Here is a 19,811-nt window from a genome sequence, read left to right on the forward strand (position 1 = left end):
CTTCATATGCTTGGTTCTAGATCTAAGCTTTCCTAAATCTAGAATCTTGTTTACACTGGACACAGACAGAAGGCATTCTTTTGTAGTTACAGGGAGTTCTCTTAGTGATAGAGCAGTGTTTTCACCAATCCCAAAATTCTGACCTTGATCTCTCCTCTTTGTCGCAACCAGTCTGTACCTGAGGCCTACCCACTGCCCTTCAAGAAACTCTTTGCCAGCTGCTCACCACAGACCAGAAAAATGTTAAATGTGAATTTTCTTAACTTTCTTTTAGCCCCTGGCACTGTAAGATTTTCTGTTCCCTTTAGTGTACTGACTGTCCCTTTATCCTTTGAAATATGTCATATTAGGAATTCTTTCCCTCTGGAAGTTTGAAGACATGAAAGGAAACATAATTCTAGATGTTTTTCGAACTTTTTTCAGTTTGTGTATAGAAAATGCACAAACAAAAGCTCATATCACTTTTGTATTATAGAATCGCCACCCCCCCTCAGACTTTTAAATACCACAAAAGAATTTGAGATAAAACTGCTTCTCTTGACCGTCCACTGTATTCTCTTTTCTGCAGTGTTGATGTGCAGCTTCCAGGAGTACAGCTCAGGTTCCTCACAGTGTGGGTCACAGTGACTTCTTGACTCTCTAAGCCTGTGCTCCTGCTTGAAAAAAATGGGCATTAATACTATATGGCGGTTGAAACAGAATTGATTAGAGGATTAAATAATATATTCGGAAGCCCTAATGTAAGATGGAGGTGTTAATTGCCTCAGAATTTATATTAAGAACAATTCTGAACAATGCCAAAAGAAGCGGAAGTTATCAGGAAATGGTGATGGGTGGGAAAAAGTTATGAGCAAGACAGGAAATTCTGTAGACAGCCATAAAGCTCCAGTGTGTGTTAGGTGTGTAGACTATATTCACATTTCTATTATTAACAGTTTAAGTGCTATGGTGATGCTTCCTTGCCACATCAGTTTGTGTATTTTGCCCCTTAGATCCTGCTCCCATAAGTGAGACTGTTTGTTTTTCCCATACTAAAATACATACTATTTCTGTTATTTCATAACAAAATTATTCATTATTAGTGGTTTATGTTTCCATTTTTTTATTTCTTAGCTTCTAATAGCTCTCAAAGCTAACATATTTTATATTATGTTTAAGTAGGAAGTGTTTTACAGTTTCCCACAGTGTGTTGCTTTATTTCTCGGGGGGCCTTAAAATAGCTGGCATGTTGCAGAAGCCGTACTGCTATCTCAGGAAGGGCCAAATCTCAGTGTCGCCCCTGAAACTTGTGTGAGGCACCACATCTGCAGATGGGGATAACAGTGGCTATCTTTAAAGACAACTCCACAGCCCACAGGAGAGTGAACCCTAAGAAGTTTAAGTTAAGAGAATACGTATTTGTCTACGCTCAGTTTAAGTTCTGATGGATGGAATTTGTGGAATTTATAATACAGTTCTTAGTATCTATTCTGTCATGCCATTTTTAATATATAAAGTACTATCTGCACACTTTCCCATATGCCTCACAATTTCCCTGGAATTATTCATTTCTCTTTGCCTCACTTTTGACATTTTCCACTCTTAAAACATGTCTTCCTAGGGCATATGCAAACTCTTGATGCCAGGCTGTTATTCACTTTGGAATAAAACCAGATAGTAGGCTTCTTATTTCAAACAATTTCAGAAATTAGTAAAGACTTGCCTTTATAGTCCTACACTCATTATTTTATAAGTAAGAAATTTAAAGCTTTGTCTACTGGAAACTCTTAGCGATATTCAGCTCTGAGCTGGCTCATGATAAATCAAAGCCAAGACTTTCCTCATCACCACAGACACATGTGCCTAATGCATGGGAACATTGAGACTTGGTGGAGTTAGGTCAAGCTCCCTGAAGCACACAGCTGTCTTGGTGTGGGTGGGTGGAGCCTGGACAGAGGACCTTCAGGATGCTCTCCCAACAGACAACAGATTACTGGTTACTGGAGAAGTCAACCCTCGGGAGACTGAGAGTGAACTTCTGTCCAAGAATTTGTCAAGAAACACAAGTCAGTCTGCCTTCACTTAACCACAGAGATGGGGTCAAAAGTGAACGAGACAACACCCAACCCAAGCAAGCACTTCTCAGTGGGAAAGTCTACCCAGCTATGTTGAAAAGAATGGCTCCAAAGAGAACAGCAGGGCATCAGACTGGCTCAGTCTCTTCTTCTTGTACCCCATCCACAAAGACCTGATGCTGCTGGTAAGGAGCTCACAGCCAACCTCATGGGTCATGGGTCACGGACTTCAGTTTCTGAAAGACTCCACACCCTTTTTTCTGTCTAGTGGTCAATATATAAAAAGACATGCATTGAGGAGATATAAGAGAGAGAACATGAGTGGTCAAGTCAAGTGGATCGGAGTATAAAGCAACCCACCCCTCCCACTTACCACATGGCATGCTGTGGAGGCACCTTGTGCTACACCTGCAAGCCTTGCTTTCTTGGCCTGGCTCATACAAGATAAAAGTCTTTCTGGAACAGGGAGATAGCCCAGCAGTTAAACTGCTTGTCCTGCTAGCATGAGGATAAGGTTGGAATTTGGATTCCCAGGGCCCACGGGATGCTGGGCAGATCCGGCAGCCCATCTGTAATTCCAGCATTCAGAATGTAGAGACGGACGATCACTGGAGCAAGCTGGCTGGCTAGCTTGGTGTTCGGTGAGAGACCCTGACCCAATGAATAAGATGGAGAGCCACTGAGGAAGGCTTTTGATGCATGTGTACATACGTGAGCCCACACACATGCTAACGAACACATCTTCAGGGAGGGAATTGAAAATCTCTCTCACAATGGTGCTGCTGTGAGAATCGCCTATCTTTAAAGTACCTGGCACCAGGGAAAGCATATAGTAGACACTAAAAGAAACATTATATCTCCTCTCTTCTTCTATTTTAATCAGCTGGTTAAAAAGTGTAGTCCTCCCGAGGTATTTAGTCCAAATGTACCTATTAAAGTGTGGAGAGCTATATAAATTATTAGTCTATCTCTCCCGATATGTTATTCTGGAGTTTTGGTCCGTGGACAGCCCTAACACCTTTGTTTCCCACAACTGTACTACACGTTCATGAGCGTCAGCTTCTGAACATTGTACCTGAAGTCAGACGCCCACAGTATTCACAGAGAGCACTCTACAGTGTGCAAGCATATCTAGGTAAATGGTAAATATCTTCTTCCATCCCAAATGGCCTACAGGAACCAAGAGTCAGTCCCCAGTGCTTTTGATGCTAGTTCCATCATGAGGCTGCCTCAGGCAGGAAGGTTTTCTCTTCTGATACTCTAACATTAGACTGCAGGTTTCTTTACTATCAAGAAAGGTCAGAAGTGCTAAAACAGGACTGTCAGACCCACAGTCAGGCTAGAGGCAAGGCCACCCAAGGGCAGCATCAGAGAAGCATCTCTGGGCAGCCTTAGTCACTTAGTGGCTTTCCTGTAGACCCTATCCTAACCCCGCAACAGCCAGGAGCCATCTATAGACTAAGTGCTCAGTACTGGCCAGGGCAGTCGCTCGCAGTCACGTGATGTAACTGGAGTTGAAAGAAGCTTCAAGAGCAAAACTTGATAAGGATAGTGAAACAAAAGAGGGCTGGACACCAGATTTCCCAAGAACTGTTCTGAAACTGACACTGCAGCTGCTTTTGGGTCTAAAGTAAAACACTCCACAAAAGAGACGATGCAAAGAACTTGGTGGCACTCAGAGGAAGGATAGCAGGCTACCAAGAAGAGACTTGATACCCTATGAGCAGATACAGGGGGAGGAGGTCGCCCTCAGTCAGTCATAGGGGAGGGGAATAAGGGGAAAACGTGAGGGAGGGAGGAATGGGAGGATACAAGGGATGGGATAACCATTGAGATGTAATATGAATACATTAATAAAATATAATAAAACAATAAGAACCTGGGAGGTCCATTTCAAAACCTCTTGCAGGTTTTGCTCTCTCTGCTCAGAGGAGGAGTCTGTGTTGCACTGCTGGCAGTTGCAGCCCTTCACTTATTTTTCTCAGGACTGCATGAGCACCTGGGATTGAACTCAAGGCTGGGTTGTGACCAGGAAGATAACAATGATGTCAACTATCAGTAGGCAGCCCAGAGAGCAGAGATACTCCAGTGCCCTAGTAGATACATCAGCCAGTTTCACTCAGCCTTGTTAGAATCACAGGGTAAGAGAGAGGATCTAAAAATACTCCATTCTATCTTATCTGAGACTTCTTAAATACCCTCTGCTATTCAGGGCAAAGACACCAGTAGAAATGGGGTGCCATGCATGGATATGTACGTGCATACCCATGTGTGCATGCCTTCTTACACTTGAAATAATAATATGCTTGTATGTTGCCATGGAATGTAAATTCCCACTGCTTTTCATCTTAGGTACATTTCACAAGAAATAAGCATCATGCAGAATTAAGATATCAGTCTCTTTAGCTCCATAAAGATAAAAAAAAAAAAAGTGAGGCCAGGCATGGTATCAGATGCCTTTAATCCCAGCACTCAGGAGGCAGAGGCAGGCAGATCTCTGAGTTCTAGGCCAGCCTAGTCTACAAAGCAAGTCCAGGGCAGCCAAGACTACACAGAGAAACCATGTCACGAAAAAACAAACAAACAAAAAAGATTTTTTTAAAAAGCGTGCAGGCCTCTGACAAATGGCTGGTAGCAGTGCTTTGTTGATTTTCCTCTTCTCATTTGAAAATAAGATAATGAAAAACATCAAAGACCAATTTTCTCTTCTTTTAAATACAAGCCACTCATACGTTTTTAGCACTTACTGAGGCATTACTTACAAACCATAAAATTCACACATTTGAAGAATACCGTATACTGACTGACTAGTAAATCCACTAGGTTATGCTACTGTTACCCTAAAAACTCCTGTTTTAGAGCATTGAATAATCCCAATAAGATCTCTTGCCATTTACAGATAATCTTGACTTCTTCCTCCAGCCTCAAGAAATCCCTCGCACATTTTCTGACTGTAGCTCTGTCTTCTCTGTGTTACCATTGAAGACATTTTAATATAAAAATGTGGGTTCTTCATCTTACTGTAATTGCACTTCCTCTTATAGCACACAAGGATGGAATTTGCTGTAAACTTTTATAGATGTTTAAATGTGCTTTTCACCAGACATCTTGCAACTCTATGTGGGGTATTTTTTTTTTTTTGTCTTGGTTGCTTTGTGTATCTGTAAGTTTTGACATCTTTAAAACAATCCAAATCCCTTCTCCCCAGAAATACTATCAACTCATACATTATCGTTTCCTAGGAGAAAAAAAAAATTACACAATGACACTTAGAATCAACCCTGAGGAATCACAGGCTACTCCTCCATGTTTAACATTAAGTGCTGATGTTGTTGGCCACTTCAGTTTGTTGGTCATAACCGATGTTAAGGAGCCCAGTGTCATTAGTCCAGCTTCTCACTCGCCTCATGGCCGCATGGCATCACCCCTTTTTTGTCCTCTGATGAGTACAAACCCATCACAACCATTAGGGAAAGAATACAGTGGCCAAGACTTTTTCATCGGGACATTTCGCCCTGCACAGAGAAGGCCACACTGCTCTCAAACTCAGAAGAAGCAGCATTGGGCTGTAAGAAGGCGTAAGTTCATGACCACAGGGTGAGCAAATGAATGAATGCAGCTTGTTGGTAATTTTAGAAGATGGCCAAGACAATGCTCACTGCATTTGAGCAGTAAATCTTCCATGTGGGTATAAAAGAATGCTGGTATCCATTTGGGACAGTACACGGTATAAATGCAAAGTCATGGTGATTGGCATTCATGTGCAGTGCCAGCTGGATGCCATCTTTGTTCACCAGCACACAGACCTTATGTTCTACCTCTTCTCAAGAATGGAACATAAACTTTATATTACTTGTTTAGACTCTGCTCCATTCTAAAAATTAAATCCATAAAATGCCTTCCACAGTGTGGACACTTTTTTCCAGCACATGATCCCAAAGATGCTAAAATGGTGAGTGACCATATTTGATAACCTTTATTTAGCTTGGCAAATATAAATCCTATATGTCATCACAAGAAGAAGAAGATGGCTGATTTGAGCTCTATCGGTTACAGTCAGAAAATTGCATCATGCTTGTTTTTCTTTTTTTCCTATTCTGGAGCCCAGGGGGCTATGAGGGCATGGTCCCTCATAAACTGCAAGCTATTATTAGGTTATCATAGTAAAATATCATGGGCCAAGACAAACAGCAAGACTCTCTGCAGATCCAAAGTAATAATAACAAAAATGATCCCCAGTGGGGTCTGTAGCCAGACTCAGCAGAGGACTAATTATAGCCTGTCATTCCTGAACTGTGTTTACAAAATAACAAAAAAGCCACAGATGTACAAAATGGTCATGAAAATGTCCTTCTTCTGAGGGGTCTGTGTGTGCTGAGGCTTCAGATGGCTGAAAATGGCAAAGAGAGAGAGCCCCAAAGGTAGCTTGTTTGTCAAGTGTGGGTCTGAGGGGTAAAGCTGCTAGGTGGGAGCAGGCAATTGCGACAGCCCTGCTCTGGGCATCCCTGGAGGCGCTACCTGCCCCAAGTGCTGGGCTTCCTGAGTCCAGCCTTTAGGCAGGAGAGAGAAAACCGTGCAAAGGAAATTGATATCAGTGAGTCCCCTAAAATCCAGTATTGTTGTTCTGAGTCTGTGGTGGGATTTTAGTGCCAAAAAATTAGCATAAAGTGGCAGAATCTCTAAGATTGTCTGACAAAGCCCACAGATAACTAGGAACCTAAACTGATCTGTGAAATGATGTGGCAATCTTGCATACAAAAACTCAAGTTGTCTTTCTTCTACTCTAGTAAAAAAAGGCATTCAAAAGATGGGTACACCATTCTATCAAAGACATTTAAAGGCAGGAAGTGGCATAAAAGCAGGGCATAGCTTTGGAGCATTCTGTACCCCTTTCCTTCACTCATCTAGAACTATCTTGCAAGGGTCCACTAAGTATTAGGCACAGTTTCACAAGAGAACAGTAGAGGGAAGTGGAGAATCCCAAGGAGCCTGTACTCCATTTCTGGGTATGAAGCTTAGTAACAAAGATGGAAACTGTTGAGAAGCTATGATGTCAGATAATAGCCTTTATTTGGAGGCAGAGCAACATTTAATAGGGCAGGTTAGTTCCTTGGACCACTAATCGTTGGCAACTTGCACTTAAGCCTTTAGCCCTCCCCTGCAGACTTACACTGCTGGTCTTTAAAGCTATGGAAATGTAGAACATTCTCTGGGCTTCCCATTTCACATGGTACCTTTGATCATTTCATGCTTCTCCTCTCTTCCCGGCAGCTACTACTCGCGTTTCACTTCTGCCACATCTGCTCTCCCCAATGCCCTGGGTTTCCCTCCCTCCCCTCTCTGCCTCCATTTATTTTAAATATTTCAGTCTAGTTCTGGCCTTGAAAATATCAAAAACATGATCCCACTAAGGCATCAGTTATTAATGATGGTTTCCTGGGTGTATAACATTTTAAATGGATGCACACGTTTAAAAAAATGGTTCATTGAAGAGAATGTAATTTTGTGTAACTTAATCACTTTAACACCCACAGAAGCTCTGGCAGTTAGGTAATACAGAGGGTTATCAGTGCCAAGCACGGTCCATGATCTAGCAAGGTGATGAAAGGTACTGTTTCCTCCCTAGGGGTTGGGGGTAATGTAGAACTAAGTGTAGCTTTTCACCCACCAGCAAACCACACACAAGAGCTGTGCAAGCGCTCTGAAAGTGGCAAGCGTGTTACAATGAGAAGATGTTTGCCAGCAGGCATTAAGTATCTAGGGCTGTTGTTTTGAATGACTGGGAAAGATCCAGTTGTGTCCAACTCACTATATCCTGGGCACTCTATATGATGTTTGTGGGACTGGTTATATGTCTAGAGAGATCGCAAGTATGAAAGCTGAAAGATAGGGGCATTATGTTTCTCCTTCAACTATCTCAAAGGCACCAATCTCTTACCAAGTCTGTAAAAAGTATTTGTCAGGTTAAGTGAATATGCAGAGCAATTCTGTGCAGTGCAGTCAATAAAACATACTGCTGGTAAATAAAATATAATTTGTCTGTAACGCAAGATACAAGATGAAGACAGGAAGCAGGTAGTCAGAAGGAATCAGAGACACAGGGGCTGCTTCTCTCTGTTAGTGAGGTTTCTTGTAAAGCTTAGGCTGCCTAGCTGAGCATGGTGGTCCATGCCTGGATTCCCAGGACTGCAGGGGACGAGGCAAGCAGATCTCTGTGAATGGAAGTAAACCGAGGGATCTCCTGGGCTACATTACAAGCTTTAAACCAGCCCAGGGCTACATCATAAGGCTTACCCTATCAAGAGAAAGAAACAGAGAAAAGAATCTGCTTTCTTGTGACTTGTCCTATCCTGGACACATCCCTGAACTTGTGCTCCAAGCTAGGCCCTGATGGCCAGGATGCCCCCCATTTGGTCTCTTGTGCTACTCACTCCTTATACTTCACACCCTTTAAACACATGCATTTTGTATGTTGTACATATGACACTTTCCATCCACCTATCTTACTCTGACCATTAGCCTAGCCAAAAAGGACCAGAAATGTAAACCCAACCCTCATTCCTGCCTAGATAAACTTTATCACTTCCAAGACTATTTTTAATGTACATGTTTCTTACAAGTCTTTTAATTAAAAAAAAAATACATGTCCTTTATAAATAAGGCAGAAGATATTAATAAGCTGTACAAAATAGTCTCACCACCAATTAACATTCTTGTATTTTCATATTCTAAATTTTTGTAACAATTAAAGAAAACCCACAAAAATATGCACACTGGCATATCTGACTTATTGACTCACATTTTTTAAATGGACTAAATTTACATATATTACATATATCGAATGACCTGCTTTGTCACATAATAGTACTGTGTCATGGACAGTTAGAATACTGTCATAATTTAAGTAGTTCTAAAATATTATATGAAGTTGCAATTTATTTTATCGAAGATATTGGACAAGTCAGTTTTCCCCAAGTTTTCTCTAACATTAAAAACTCTGCATAAACTAAGACTTTACACAGACTTATCCACCTGCTAAATTTATTTCTAATTTTGTTCCCACTTCTAAGTCAGAAGCAGAAGTGCTCGACCAGCATATGTTCTTACCTTTCCGTGTGTGGGAATGAGCGTTGGAGGGGGGGTGGTTCCCAGGCAAATCACAATAAAGAGGGGAGCTAAACACTTAAATTACCAGAACTGTTCAGCATCCCCTCTGGAAGAGCCATCGGGACTGTCACCTGCCCCTCCCAACGCGGAGCTGATTGGGTATAAGGGCCTGTGCCTCCTCTGTGCCTTGCTGCCTCTATTTGCTTATTTTAAGTATGCCTACATTTATCCAGACTTCTAATGGATGAAGCAACCCATTCAGAAGGGTCCACCCGTGCCAAATAATTATCCCCAGGACAAAGGAACATGGTGTCTTTAACTTGCTGCCTAAATTCATGGGGTCATTTGTCACAGTAGCTGAGCTGACCAGGAAGTTGTCTCACAGCCAGTAGGTGAGAAGGGGGCTTTGGAGATGGGTGGAGCGAGTGCCTGAAGGTATAGTTTCTCATACAGATTCTTGTCCTGAGTTTCTGTATCACAAACCAGCTGGCATAAAGAGGTAGCAACTAGCCCTCCTATGTGTTTGAACTCCAAATTTGCTCTGCTTTTCCCTTTTCAAAATCAAGACCATCCAACTGCTGCCAAATTAATTCAAAGTGAATTTGCACTCTCATAGATTCTGTGTTATTTACTTTTATAATAAAAGTGATAGAATCATACTTCAAGTATAGAATTATCAGAACCCCCGGTGCTATTTTAAAAACAAGTTTACCCATGTCCTGTTTTGGCTATTGTAGAGAGAGACAACTTCAATGTAACCCAAGAAAAGCCCAAAGCCTAGGACTGGCCAATAGCTTCTATGTCAGCTGCCACTCCGTAAATGTCCTAGTCCACTGGTTCTCAACCTTTCTAGTGCTGCAGTCCTTTAAAACAGTTCCTCACCTTGTGGTGACTCCAACCATAAAATTTTTCATTCCTACTTCATAACTGTACTTTTGCTAGTGCTATGAATTGTAATGTAAATTTCTATGTTTTCTGATGGTCTTAGGCCCTTGTGAAAGGGTCATTGGATCCCACAAAGGGGTCGTAACCCACAGGTTAAGAACTGCTATGCTAGGAGAGTGGAGGGCCTTCCGTGACAGCAGCCCCCTTTAGCCTGGCTCCAGCCCTTTTCAATATACTGTTTCACGTAAGAAGCCAAGCTGGTATTTCCACAGAAAATTATTTGATTTGTTTTCTTTCACATGTGAAGCCATTTTTACCATTGCATTGTTACAGTTGGTGGCAAACAAGACAGAGGTTCTTGGTATTTGCTTTGACCTCTTTGTCCAAGTTCAGATTTAATAATCTAGTCTTTGTCATTGTCCCAAGGACTAGTGAGGAAGAAATCCGGCCCCAGCTAGGCCTCTGCTCATTTGTGCTCAGTCCTAGGCTTGCCTCCCACTGGTAATATAACTATGAGCGTATTCCTTATTCTTTACGTTTTATCTGTCTCATCTATAAAAGTAGCAACAGTGTGCACATGGGATGTTTTATGTTAAATGAGAACCCATGTGCTGTGTTTAACCTGGTAAGCCTCAATAAACGTTCACTATTGTCTCTATCGTCACCATCCTTTCTGGGCATGGCAGACAGAGCCACGCTCTCCCATCATCCTACAAAAAGTATACTAACCCCAAACCACCTCCTTCAAGGAAACTGTGATAAAAGATTGAAATAGCATCACCATAATCTCTACTATTGATGGAACAAAAATTTCTGAAAACGCTATAATAGATACTTTTTTTTTTTTGTAGCTACCATCTTCCAGGTACCAGGCTAAGGTCCTTTTATGTTACTTTGTAAGAGCACTGTAGCAGCCCTATAAAGGAGCATTTACATTCTACCCTATTTACGAATGAGGTTTCAGAGGCCTTTGAGATTAATTATCCTGAATGAACACAGGCAGCTTATGGGAAATGAGAACAGGAACCAGGTCTTTCTCCACAGCTTGGCCTCTTGCTATCAGAATTGGATTATGCAGATCACTATGCTCAGGACCTACCCGTGCTCCTCAGTAGCAACAGCAGTTACCCACAGAGAGACACTGAGGTAGGTGATCATGTCAGGCACCTACCTACCTTAGCCTCCATTTGGTAACTATCTCCATGAGGAGCAGGAGTCGCCATCAGTCAGCCGCCTGCCCATAAGGTTTACAAAGCACAAAAGGAGTTCTCTCAGAGCAGCCTACCTCACACCCCTTACTTAGCAGGCACTCACTGGAATTTCAAACATGTAACTTACATAAGTCACTTTTATTTCTTGCAATGAGCAAATGGGACTCGGAGTGAGGGTACCAAGACATGCACGCACATATATTCCACTTTGCTTCAGACCTGCCCAAAAGTCTCAAGAGACAGCTAGAGATGAATATTGCTACTTTTCTACCTACTAGAATAGTTTGTTTAGGGATCCTTTAGAACCAAAGAGAAGATGGAGTGAGTGAGCAAGAAACTTAAATAAATAAAAGCAATTCCAAGTAAGCCCCAGGGTGGCTTAAAGAAGTCAAGATGGAGCTGAAGAGGTGGCCCAGTCATTAAGAGTGTTCACCGGTCTTAAAGAAAAACAGTTCAGATCCCAGCGCCCACACTCCAGGCCTTACAGCCACCTGCAACTCCGGCTCATGTCCTCAGGGCTCACGTCGGCCTTTGCAGGCGCTATGCTCTGTGCATGCTTACCCCTCCCTCCACACGTATGATTAAAGAAATGAAAATAAAATCTTTAAAACCGTCAGGAATTTTATTAGGCAAGAAAAATAAATAAAGCCAGGGATGTTTACCAAGCTTTATCCATGTGTCAGGAACCTAGGAGTTCCCCCTGAGGCGGGGGAGCCTCTGATCCTGTCATTTCATTGACAAAAAAAAACTACCTTGTTTGAGTATGGTGCTTGGAGGATTTTCAGCCGAGCACATGTCTCAAAGTACACTTTGGGAAGGCGATTAAATTGTTTATGCTCTTTCCCTTCTCTACTCTGTGGTCCCTCAAAAATAAACTCCTGTTATCTCACTTTGAATTAGAATTTCTTTCTTTGGCCTTACCCTCTAGCACGGTGCTGGTGATATGGTAGGAAATGGCCTCATCCTAGGGGTGCTTTGAAAAATGCTCACGTTCAAGTGATCATATCAAAATGAAAATAATTTGCCATTTGATAGCAAAGGCGGGTCTCTTTGCTGGTGATGCCGTAGCCATTCCATAGGAAGCCTTGTCCACTTAGCCTACAGAAGGTGTGTGTCTTCCTTTCAGGGAAGTGGCTAATTCTGGTAAAAGCTTTAAAACTGTCCTGGGCTACAGCCCCACCCCAGACAATTAAACAGAGAGTCAGAGAGGGCCAGCAAGTTGTTCTTTTTCCAAAGTCATCCTGCTGATTATGTGGGCCCCGGGGAGGGAGAGTGACAAGCAGCAGGGGCTCTCTCTGATCTTTGCTGCTGCCAGCAAGCAACCTCTTGAGTTCTTAGTGACTATCTCTGTATCTCTTTCCATCTCTCTAAAGACAGCTTTTACAGGCAGAAATGTTTAGTGTCCGCATCACCTCTCCAATCTAACTTTTACTTGGTTTTTGCACTCCTTTCCTTACTCATCCTTAATCAATCAGTTGTAATTCTCTGGTTTCTAGCACTCTGATGGGGGGAGTTACCCATATTTACTCGGGTATAGAAATGGTTACAACTAACTCAAGACTAAATCCTGTTTATGTCTGGCTAGTGATAGAAGAATTATCACCCGAATAAGTTATTTTTTCTGCCTGGATTCCGAGAGGGAGGCAGAGGGCATGAAGGGAGGAAAGAGCAGCGGAGCCCTCATATGTAATGCTTCAACAGCCATCTGGAAGATGAAGGAAGTTAACAGAAGATCTCTAATGACCTTTAATGACTCAGGTCTTATGAAATTCTTAAAAGAAGAATCACTTTGATTTTTAAGAATAATTTTTGTATGATCACATTGAAAACCACGAGGTTGTAAAGTGAGTAACAGACTTTTGCAAAGAGTGCTCGTTACAGCCCCCAAAGGTTTAGAGCCACCAGCGTGAAGTATGGTTCCCCTACGCACACAGAGTCTCTGGCTTTGTTATGTTGTAGAAATAGCTAGCAATATGAAGTGCTCATTGGATACTGGTCATGATGACCCATTTCCCTCCAGACAGTACAAGGAAGATACACATTTACCTTTTCTTTCATAAAAAGAGGAGTCTAGTTAATTTAGGACGATCACTCCTTTTCCTTCCTCCTCTGGCTTTGTGTACATAAATGGTGTTTAAAAACTAAGCACGAAGCATAACTCAGAGTGAGAAGATTAGAGTTAGGCAGCCCCAGCACCTCCGCTAAGACCACCCAAGTAGTTTTATGAGTAAAATGACCATCATATCTGGGGCATCAATGGTTCCAAGAGAAACCAGATGCTTCTCACCTGACTGGCTGATTCCCTGGAACACCAGCACCCACTCTTCCCAACAGGGCCCCACGCTATGGACACTAGCAGATGTTCCTCTGGCTTTGGGATCTTTGAACTGCAGTGCCTAACTCCTAGCCTTGATAATTAGGAGACACTTATTAAAAGGTGTATTTCTAAATCCTTTTCCTATAGAGTTGGAGTAAGTCAGTCTAGAGTGGACCCCAAACACACATTTTTGTAAGCAAAGATTAAGCAACAGTTTCCACATACTATCTCATTATAACACTATGCAAACATTATTAAAATTAAGCATAGCCTTTGAGGCAGAGTTTCCTCTAGTCCACTTAGAGGGTAGCTTCCCTCATGTAGGTGGGAAGTAATCATTTCACCAGCGTTAAAAGAGAAAAGGCTGTGCTGTGTGGCTCAATCTCACCAATACTAACACAGCTTCGTCAGTGCAATACCTTTAGTTCTGAAAAATCTTTCCTCCTGGAATCATTGCACTTTTAATGAAGAAAAATGCTGAAATCCAAACTTCTACAGAAACAGAAAACAGAAAAAAACCAACAGCAAATTTAACCTTTTGACATATTGGGTGGACCACTCAAACAACAGTGTTGGGGTATGTTTTGTAGATCTTCTAGTCTTCAATTTAGATGAGGAAACTGGCACCGTAAGGATGGGATGCCTTTCAAAGGATCCTTCAGATATTTGCAAGACTATCTCCCTGCTGGGCTTCTATCTATCCATAGCGGACCACATCTTAGGTCATCTGTAGTCTGTATTGCTGAAGGAGAGGTAACCATATCGCCACCATGAGACTGTGCTCCAGAAAAATCACTCCTAAGTACAAATCACACTGGAGCTGGGCAGTTGTCCCCAGAAGGTAGAGAGCAAGATGAAAAGTCTGATTTATAACAGAAAAATCTGAGTCCCTCCTGTGGCACTGTACGGATGGCCATATCCAGCAGAAATGTTCAAGTAGCTATAAAGTTGAAGGGATCCAGTTCAAGAAAAAAATAGTAAAAGCCGTGGAGGAAACCAGGGGGTTATTCTTGTATGCTGACCTGATGTCTTGGCCAAGGTTGCATAAAGCGAGCTATAAACAGGTCTGCAGAGAACAGTTACAGCATAGCTTTCTGATGTGTGGTTTAACTCCTGGAGTCATTCCCTCTGCCTGATTTATAGCCATACAGACTAAGAAGATAGCATTAAATGGTGCAGACTTTACAGCTAGCGTACAACTAATGAAAGTTCAGGAGTAGAAGTTAAGGCATGAGAAGTCACCTGGGGATATGCAAGCATAAAAGGAGATGTACGCCATAGTCATATGTATATATATATATATGTATGTATATATGTATGTATGATGTATGAGGTGTCTAAATGTATGTGAATCACATTGGAAATCCGATTCCTTTATCTCTGTGCTTACTAAGCCAACTTTTCAACATGTGTGCCTCCCTTCCATAGCCAAGGCAGCTGTTTGTTGGATCTACTAATCAGCATCTGCTTTGTTCAACAACAGTCAAGTTATAGGCTCATAACTCAAGGTAGAGTTTATCACCTTCTAACATATGGTGTGTGAGACGTTGTTCTGTGTACAGAACAGCAGAGCAATAGAAGGTGATTTGGGGAAACCCCGGTGTACTGCATTTGGAAAGCTAAGCTATGGCTATCACAGTCATAGTTAATGGTTTAGATTTGCATGCTTTCCTTCAATGTTTTTACATAGCTCTTGAATTGAAAATAAAAGTAGACAAAACGCTTGTGAATAACCCAGGTAAATGAAACCTATCAGAGTCAAAGTGGCCCAGAACATGTTTTATGTATGTGGCAACTTGTTAATTTTGGCTCCTAATTGTCAGGACTCCAGAGAAAAATATTTGAAATCAAAATCTGTAGTTACAAATTGGAACACAACGTTCACATAAACAGGCTATTGAAAATACCAATAATAAAAATTGCCATAGACCTGATATGCTCTCAAGTCCAGCAAACAGGACCAGCTTGGGTGATCAGACTCTGGATATATGAATCTTTCACTGTGTTCCTTTCCCATGCGCGGACAGATGACAATCATCTGCAGAGTGGGGATAGGACCCTGGAGCAATGTCATAGGGGAGGAGGGCCGGTTTGTAACCTGCCCCTGCGTCAGAAGGAGAGCGTCTCTCCTCCTTCTGAGCCTGCCTGCCTCACTTTGTTAGCCACCTGTCACCACCAGACAGTGATGGCAGTTATCTCTGATCAGAACAAGGCTCAAGGAGTCCCCAGTAGTGGCCGTCCCCTCAGCTGCTTTCTCCCACCGTGGGCTCCTGCTTTCTTATCTCTTTGTTCCACTGCACTGGCTGTCCTCGGGGAAGGGAAGCACAAAAACTTTTTTTTTCAGGCTGATTCAGCATCAGCAGCTCCAATAACTCTTAGGAACATAATGCAGAGGCCACTAGGATGTGTCTGGCTTTCCTTATTCACATGTCTCTGGGGCTCCTGATTGGGCAGCCATGTGTGATGAGGAATACAGAAGGCAGAGCAAATCCAGGAGGCAGATTAGAAGGCTGTCTGTACCTCCTCCTCGGACTTCTTCTCCCTGATACAGAGAAAGCTCTTTGGTGAGAACCCGCTTCAGACTTTCTGGGTGGGAGGAACAGAGTGACTGGTAACCATGGGCAATGTGGTGTGAAAATGGGCCCCTAAATCATGTTGGCATAAAAACTGTCTTCTGTCTAGGACTCTCGCCAAGAGGCATAAGATAGCGATGTTGGACATGGCAAAATAACAAAAATGGAATAATTCCATCTGGCTATACGACCTTGAAATTGTTAAGTAAGAATATGCACATAACCTCTGTATGTTACACGGAGTGTGTAGTGCTTTTCTTCATCTTCTTAATTTCACAAGAGGCACAAAATCTGCCATCCATTGCAGACAGTGACCACAATCAGTGACAGTGACCCTCAGGGCTGAGCTGCTCCCAGTGAGAAAGCGAATCATAAGCCCTGGTCAACCTAAACAGCCCTCTTCCTCATTACAAAGCAGGGGTGATATGAAAGCACATGTTTTTCCTTCTGTCCCCATGGGATTTCATTCATAAGGATGTTAGCCACCGGATAGGAGCAGAAGGAAGAAGAAGTTGATTTAAGTATTACATGCCTACCTGATTGCCAGAGCATGCAGGGCACCCATGAAGCCCAGGAGCTGGTAGTCCTATAAAACTCACCATCAGCAAGACTGCAGAGCTAGATTCACTGTAGCTATTATCAAGACGTGTTATGAGCACTTTGCACAGGGTGCTATATAAAACTAAAACTACTAAAACAGCTCTGTGTGAGAGAGTGTGTATGTGAATTAGTGTGTGTGTGTGTGTGTGTGTGTGTGTGTGTGTGTGTGTGTGTGTGATAGTGTGTGTGTGAGGGAGTGGATATGAGTGTGGGTAAGTGCATGTGTGTGGGGGGGTGAGTATGTAGGGAGGTGTGTGCATGCCATGGAACAGGTGTGGCAGTTGAGAACACCTTTGGCAAGTTTTTGTTTTGTTTTGTTTTGTTTTTAACACATTTAGGTTCCAGAGATTGCACTCAGGACAAGAGGCTTACCCAGCAAGCTCCTTTACCCACTGAGCCCTCTCACCAGCCCTCCATGTCAGGAACTGGGCATCACAGAGGCCAGAAACCGGGTATCTTTGTGATTCTCAAGAAAAGCCGTAGTGCAACCGATCCCAGCTTGTAAACCAACTTAGATTGCTCTATTTTTTTTTTTTATAGCCTCTACAAAACAACAAAAAGCTACCTGCCCTGACCAAGGAGTGTAAACAACACTTTCCATATTCTATTCTATCTTATAAATAGCAAGCCTGCATGGATATCAGTACCCCATTCCACAGAGGAAGAATTGAGGCCCAGGGTCACAGAATTCCCAGTGAAAGAGGATCAGAAATCTCTGTATTCTTCTCATGGAGAAGTAAAGCTATTGCTGTCCAAAAACCTGCCCCTTAGTAAGCCATGCCATTTCTACCTTGGAAAACACAACATAGTGAAGAGTGCCAGCAAACAGAGAGCTTGGAGGATATCTCTGGCATCCATGGCAATGTGATGTTGGGAAAAACGATATAGTAAACAAGTGTGAGTCTTGAAGGCAGGAGCCAGAAGGCCCAGATCCACCATCATTTGCTCTTTGCTTCGTGACGTGCCACCTGCTGTTTATCTTTCTTGGGCCTCGTTTCATCACCTCCTATTATTATCACAATAATACTGTCATACAGGCGAACCTACGTCCCTATTCTCAAGGCTCTAGGCAAATGTCAGCTATGATTACAGGCTGTGTCTTTTAACTTGCAGTATTGACTTGCTCCCTGATCTTTAGAATGCTCTCCTGACATCTTACGCTTGCTCCCTCATCTGTAGGCGTGAGCTGCTGACACAGCATTTTAGTAAGACCGTCCAGCGACCATTTTCAACATGTAGTGACCTAGAAATCTTTTGGGATTCTGTGAAAATAGATTTCTGGGCCCCAGGGATTAGGACTGAGAAGAACAGCTTGACAGAGCCTTGTAATAGTCAGTCTTTTGAAGGCGCCTGTTGGATTTTGATATAACTTGGGCTGTAACTACTTATGAAAAAGAGCTGCCATGCAAGCCCAGTAGATAAACAACTACAATATCTATGGATAAAGAACTTGACTCATATGACTTTCTCTGTCAGTAACATAGGCAGCACCAACCCCTTGACTCCTGATATCTGTGTTCTTTTTCTTTGACCATAAGACTGATTCAAACAGACCGAAAAGTCTACTGTGGTCATGAGTCTAGACTACACAGTGGAAGCTCCTGGAACCCCATGGGCATGCATACAAGGTTAACGTAGTGTTGTGACCTTTTTTCTTCTTTCTCTGCAGACACATTTGCCAGCAAAGTAGCAGCCACCCAGGACCAGTATGCAGATGCATCCATAGGCAACGTCACTGGAAGCAACGCTGTGAATGTCTTCCTGGGAATCGGCGTGGCCTGGTCCATTGCTGCCATCTACCATGCGGCCAACGGGGAACAGTTCAAAGTGTCCCCTGGCACACTAGCTTTCTCTGTCACTCTCTTCACCATTTTTGCTTTCATCAACGTGGGGGTGCTGCTGTATCGGCGGAGGCCAGAAATAGGAGGTGAGCTGGGTGGGCCCCGGACTGCCAAGCTCCTCACATCCTGCCTGTTTGTGCTCCTGTGGCTCTTGTACATTTTCTTCTCCTCTCTGGAGGCCTACTGCCACATAAAAGGCTTCTAAAGGAACAATCAGATATAGTAAATTTATATATATATATATATACATATATATATACATAAAAATTATGTATAATGAACAGAGGAAACTGACATTTGTCATGTTTACTTAACCTGCTGATGGAATCCAGCTTCAAGAACATACTCTGTACTAGGCCAGAAGTCAGAAACCATCACCTCCCACTCCCGGGGCATCATCGCGTTGAACAAGGCATGGAGGCAGGGCCATCTTGCAGCTCAGCCTAGAAGGGCTGTACTCTCTCCAAGTTCATAAATGGTTAAGACTCTTATTTGTTTTCCTGTTTCGTTTCCAGTGGGGGTGGGAAGGGGGGGGCCAATGGTTGGCTTTTGGTTTTCCAGTTTGGTTCTGCGTTATTTTGTTTGGAGGGCCAGGATCCTACTTTTCTTTATGGGAAAGGGCGAGCCACCCAAAGGTGAATGGATTTGGAGTCAATATTAAAATCATTAGGATTCTCTTGTTACCTCCTCCAAACACTTTAAGCATTACTTTGGATTAAGGAAGGATCTGGACGTGGAAGAAGAAAGAAGTACGTCTTCACTGTGTTACCAAATGTTACACTCACCTCCGGAATGTGAACAGTGGTGAACTGCCTCTAGGGAGAAGAGTGGGAGTTAAATCCGAGCCAGGAAAAAGCAATGGTTCTAAATGTAGTCTAAGGATAAGGTACCTGGCACTCTTGTTCAACGGGTACAGGGGTAACGTGCCTAGATTCCCAGGAATGCGCAGAACTCTTCATCCCTTCTCTCTTTAGCTCTGGACTGTAATTAGCAAGGCCCTTATTCCTTCCAGCCCAGATAATTCCCCCAAGTATCCCATCCCAGGCCCACCACCCAACCCCCTTGCAAGCAGGAAGATTAACCTCATCCAAAAAAAAAAGTCTATCATTTTGGTCATCATATGTGTCCAGGCCCCACATGGCTGTGCCTGGGATTTTTTCATCAGTTTAATTTTCAGTGGCATCCATGGCTTGCACAATCCTGTTCCAGTCATGACTGAACAT

At 42.8% G+C, this 19,811-nt stretch overlaps 1 protein-coding gene across 11 annotated transcripts in view; it reads left to right on the top strand.

The window, feature by feature from the left end:
* Positions 1–19,083, top strand: part of Slc8a1 (solute carrier family 8 member A1) — a 354,337-nt gene extending 335,254 nt beyond the window's left edge. For all 11 annotated transcript variants that reach the window (XM_051162630.1, XM_051162869.1, XM_051162794.1 and 8 more), the window contains one exon: positions 18,417–19,083. In XM_051162630.1, the coding sequence (XP_051018587.1) occupies positions 18,417–18,793 (377 nt within the window). In that variant the 3' untranslated portion in view covers positions 18,794–19,083. The remainder of the gene's footprint in view (positions 1–18,416) is intronic.
* Positions 19,084–19,811: the final 728 nt, after the last annotated feature.

Source organism: Acomys russatus, chromosome 1 (genome assembly GCF_903995435.1).
Source record: "Acomys russatus chromosome 1, mAcoRus1.1, whole genome shotgun sequence".
Lineage (NCBI taxonomy): Eukaryota > Metazoa > Chordata > Mammalia > Rodentia > Muridae > Acomys > Acomys russatus.